General features: G+C 56.9%; 1 protein-coding gene across 1 annotated transcript; it reads right to left on the bottom strand.

The window, feature by feature from the left end:
- Positions 1-233: 233 nt before the first annotated feature.
- Positions 234-4,954, bottom strand: LOC121341333 (importin-4-like; the record flags this gene model as incomplete). Its single annotated transcript, XM_041414771.1, has 8 exons — positions 4,842-4,954; positions 4,681-4,758; positions 3,562-3,619; positions 3,366-3,444; positions 2,711-2,895; positions 2,389-2,430; positions 960-1,324; positions 234-384 (listed from the first exon to the last, which is right to left on the bottom strand). Coding segments are annotated over exons 1-8 (996 nt in total), but the record flags the coding sequence as incomplete, so codon positions are not given.
- Between the last annotated feature and the right edge of the window lie 186 nt (positions 4,955-5,140).

Raw genomic sequence — 5,140 nt, 5'->3', positions numbered from 1 at the left:
AGCATGGACCAGTATGGACCAGTATAGGCTCCCAGTGACCCCCCTCCCCATTCATCCCAGTCCATCCCAGTATAAACCAGTATGGCCCACTGCCCTCCCAGTAACCCCCAAGACCCTACAAACCAGTAACCCCAAACCCCTCCCAGTACAAACCAGTACAAACCAGTTACCCCCAAAGCCCCTCCCAGTCCCTCCCAGTATAAACCAGTATGGCCCAGTGCCCTCCCAGTAACCCCAAGCCCCTCCCAGCAGCCCCGTACCGTGTCGCAGGGCGCCCCCTGCTGGCGCACCAGCGCTCCCAGGACGTTGTCCCGGACCCGTCCTGGCCCCTCCCCCCCGGCCCGGAGGGCGTGGCAGCAAAGCTCCGCCCCCGGCCACGCCCCCCTGAGCGCCAGTTAAGGAAAAAAGGGGCGGGGCTTAAACAGGAGGAGGGGCTTCAGGGCTTAGGATGGGAATGGGGGCGGGGCTTGGCCTTATATGGGAATGTGGGCGGGGTTTAAGGCTGGTGGGCGGGGTTAAAAGCCTTTAATGGGTTGTGGGCGGGGTTTAATGGTGGGGCGGAGTTTAAATCCTTTTAAGGGAATGTGGGCGGGGTTAAAACCAGTAATGGCTTGTGGGCGGAGTTTAAACGAATGGGAGGAGCCCACAGCCTTTTATAGCACTGTGGGCGTGGCTTAAAGAGCGTGGGAGGAGCCACAGCCCATTTAAGGAAATGTGGGTGGAGTTTAAGGCTGGTGGGAGGAGCTTACGGGCACTGGGCGTGGCTTAAGCCCTTTTAAGGAGTTGTGGGCGTGGTCTAAGTAGAATGGGTGGGGTTTAAAGGTACTGAGAGGAGTTTAAGGGTGGTGGGCGGGGCTTAAGTCTATTTATAGACATATGGGAGGGGTTTAAGGTTGGTGGGAGGGGTTTAAGGGTGGTGGGCGTGGCTTAACCTCCCCTTCACTCTGATTGGTGGATACTCGTGGTGGGCGTGTCCCATGGCCTCCCCGATCCGGCCAATGGCGTAGTAGGCGTTGGCCCTGACCTCGTCGTCGGGGTCGCCGACGGCCAATCGGAAGGCGGGGCCCAAATCCGGCAGAAAGGGCGTGGCCTCCGGCCCGAGGGCGCGGCCCAGCTGGCCAATCACGGCCGCCGCCCACGAGCGCGCCCCCGGGCGGGCGGGGTCGGCCAGGGCGGCCAATAGGGAGGGGAGGATGCGGCGGAAGAGGCGGGGCGGGAAGGCCACGCCCCCTCCGGTGCCGGCCACGCCCTCCTCGGCCATGGCCACGCCCAGTTCCGGCAGCCAATCGGAGGCGGTCTCGCGGAGCTCGGCGCGCTGGGAGGTCTGGGGGGGATGGGGGTGACTGGGAGGGGCTGGGATCAAACTGGGACAGACTGGGATCAAACTGGGACAGACTGGGATCAAACTGGGACAGACTGGGATCAAACTGGGACAGACTGGGATCAAACTGGGACAGACTGGGATCAAACTGGGACAGACTGGGATCAAACTGGGACAGACTGGGATCAAACTGGGACAGACTGGGATCAAACTGGGACAGACTGGGATCAAACTGGGACAGACTGGGATCAAACTGGGACAGACTGGGATCAAACTGGGACAGACTGGGATCAAACTGGGACAGACTGGGATCAAACTGGGACAGACTGGGATCAAACTGGGACAGACTGGGATCAAACTGGGACAGACTGGGATCAAACTGGGACAGACTGGGATCAAACTGGGACAGACTGGGATCAAACTGGGACAGACTGGGATCAAACTGGGACAGACTGGGATCAAACTGGGACAGACTGGGATCAAACTGGGACAGACTGGGATCAAACTGGGACAGACTGGGATCAAACTGGGACAGACTGGGATCAAACTGGGACAGACTGGGATCAAACTGGGACAGACTGGGATCAAACTGGGACAGACTGGGATCAAACTGGGACAGACTGGGATCAAACTGGGACAGACTGGGATCAAACTGGGACAGACTGGGATCAAACTGGGAAGGACTGGGATGAAACTGGGAGGGACTGGTTCAAACTGGTTTATACTGGGATGAACTGGGATGGACTGGAATAAACTGAGATCAAACTGGGATCGAATTGGGATAGTCTGGGGTCAGACTGGGACAGACTGGGAGGGACTGGGATAAACTGGAACAGACTGGAATCAAACTGGGATCAAACTGGGAGAGACTGGGATCAAACTGGGAGGGAATGGGAGAGGTTTAGAGGTTACTGGGAGGGAACTGGTTTGGACTGGGAGAAAAGTGGGATGGACTGGGATCAAACTGGGATCAAACTGGGACAGACTGGGATCAAACTGGGAGCAAACTGGGACAGACTGGGATCAAACTGGGCTGAACTGGTTTGAACTGGGAGCCCCTCCCCCACCTCGTCCTCGTCGCCGTCCCGCCGCGATCTCAGACAGGCGATCTGGAAGGGGGAGGAGCTTGTGGAGCCACGCCCACCCCCAAACCACGCCCACGGCACACACAGGCCACGCCCCATTGGTTAAACACTTAGGCCACACCCACCTCATTTAAACCTGGCTCAAGCCACGCCCACAATCCCGTAAGCCCCACCCACTGGTCTTAAGCCACGCCCACAATCCCATCAATGCCTCATTAAGCCCCGCCCACCCCATTTTAGGCCCCTCCCACCTCTTTAATGTCATTAAGCTCCGCCCCTTCACGTTACAGCTCCGCCCCCTCACCTCCCCGGCGATGACGTCACACAGGGCTCGTCCAATGGGCTCCAGCCACTCCTTGTGGGCGTGGCCTGGGGGCTGCAGGATCCGCCCGACCCCGCCCACTGCCCCCAAGGCCCCGCCCACTTCCGGGTCCTTCCGGAGCCCCTTCAGGAGGGCCTGGAGCGCCCCCTGGTGGACGGGGGAAGGGGCTGGAAGGGAAACCAGTATAAACCAGTATAAACCAGTATGGACCAGTATAAACCAGTATAAACCAGTATGGACCAGTATGGACCAGTATAAACCAGTACGGACCAGTATGGACCAGTATGGACCAGTATAAACCAGTATAAACCAGTATGGACCCATATGGACCAGTATGGACCAATACGGACCCGTACGGACCAGTATGGACCAGTATAAACCAGTACAGACCAGTATAAACCAGTACAGACCAGTATGGACCAGTAAGGACCAGAATGGACCAGTATGGACCACGACAAACCAGTATAAACCAGTACGGACCTAACCAGTACAAACCAGTCCCCTCCCAGCCCCCTCCCAGCCCAAACCTGTATAAACCAGTACAAACCAGTCCAAACCAGTATAAACCGGTCTGCCTCCCACCCCCCCGGTCCCTCCCAGTCCCTCCCAGCCCAAACCAGTATAAACCAGTACAAACCAGTCTGGCGCTCCCTCCCGCAGCAGCAGACGCTCCCCAGGGCCTCGTAGGCGGCGGCTCTGAGCTGGCACTGCGGGAACTGGGAGGGACTGGGGGTTACTGGTTTGTACTGGGAGTTACTGGTTTGGACTGGGAGCCACCGGGAGGGGGACTCGGGGTTACTGGTTTGTACTGGGATGAACTGGGAGGGGCTCACCTGGGTCAGATCCAAGATGGCGGCGAGGGAGGAGTCCAGGTAGGGCAGGAGGGCGGAGCTGGGGACCAGTATAAACCAGTATGGACCGGTATGGACCAGTATAGACCAGTACAGACCAGTACAAACCAGTATGGACTGGTATGGACCAGTATGGACCAGTACGGACCAGTACAAACCAGTATGGACTGGTATGGACCAGTATGGACCAGTACGGACCAGTACAAACCAGTATGGACTGGTATGGACCAGTATGGACCAGTACGGACCAGTACAAACCAGTATGGACTGGTATGGACCAGTATGGACCAGTACGGACCAGTACAAACCAGTATGGACTGGTATGGACCAGTATGGACCAGTACGGACCAGTACAAACCAGTATGGACTGGTATGGACCAGTATGGACCAGTATAAACCAGTACAGACCAGTATAAACCAGTATAAACCAGTAGTCACCCACCCAGAGACTTCCCAGTTCCTTCCCAATCCACCCCAGTATACACCAGTAACCCCAAACCCCAAACCCCAAACCAGTATAAACCAGTACAAACCAGTAACCCCCAAATCCCCTCCCAGTATAAACCAGTAACCCCCAGTAACCCCGGACCCCAAACCAGTACAAACCAGTAACCTTGAATCCCCTCCCAGTTCATCCCAGTATAAACCAGTAAGGCAAAAACCCCATCCCAGTTCATCCCAGTAACCCCCAGTCCCTCCCAGTTCCCTCCCAGTATAAACCAGTAACCCCAAACCAGCCCAAACCAGCCCAAACCAGTATAAACCAGTAACCTTGAATCCCCTCCCAGTTCATCCCAGTATAAACCAGTAAGGCAAAAACCCCATCCCAGTTCATCCCAGTAACCCCCAGTCCCTCCCAGTTCCCTCCCAGTATAAACCAGTAACCCCAAACCCCAAACCAGTATAAACCAGTAACCTTGAATCCCCTCCCAGTTCATCCCAGTATAAACCAGTAAGGCAAAAACCCCATCCCAGTTCATCCCAGTAACCCCCAGTCCCTCCCAGTTCCCTCCCAGTATAAACCAGTAACCCCAAACCCCAAACCAGCCCAAACCAGTCCAAACCAGTATAAACCAGTACAAACCAGTATAAACCACTTACCCGCAGTTCTCCGCCAGCTCCCCCAGCGCCCCCAGCGCCGCCTCGGCCAATCCGGGGAAAGCCCCGCCCATTTCCACCCTGCGAGGGCGTGGCATGACCATAAATGGGCGTGGCTGGAGACGTTAACCCACGCCCAGCACATTGAGGCCACGCCCACTCACTCCCGAGGCTCCTCCCACTCCGCGCTGTCGTCCTCCATAGGCTCCTCCCCCTCGTGGTCGTCATGGAGATTCAGCAGCCAATCAGGGGCGTCGGAGGGGGGCTGGGGGGGACAGGGACCAGTATAAACCAGTATAAACCAGTATGGACCAGTATGGACCAGTACGGACCAGTATAAACCAGTATGGACCAGTATAAACCACGAACATCCCAGTTCATCCCAGTCTGGCCCAGACCCCTCCCAGTTCGTCCCAGTCCAAACCAGTAACCCCAGACTCCAAACCAGTCCAAACCAGTCCAA

Source organism: Onychostruthus taczanowskii, unplaced genomic scaffold (genome assembly GCF_017590055.1).
Source record: "Onychostruthus taczanowskii isolate IOZ18803 unplaced genomic scaffold, ASM1759005v1 scaffold1051, whole genome shotgun sequence".
Lineage (NCBI taxonomy): Eukaryota > Metazoa > Chordata > Aves > Passeriformes > Passeridae > Onychostruthus > Onychostruthus taczanowskii.
Note: the sequence above shows the minus strand (reverse complement) of the source record. Positions and strands in the feature narration are given on the sequence as shown.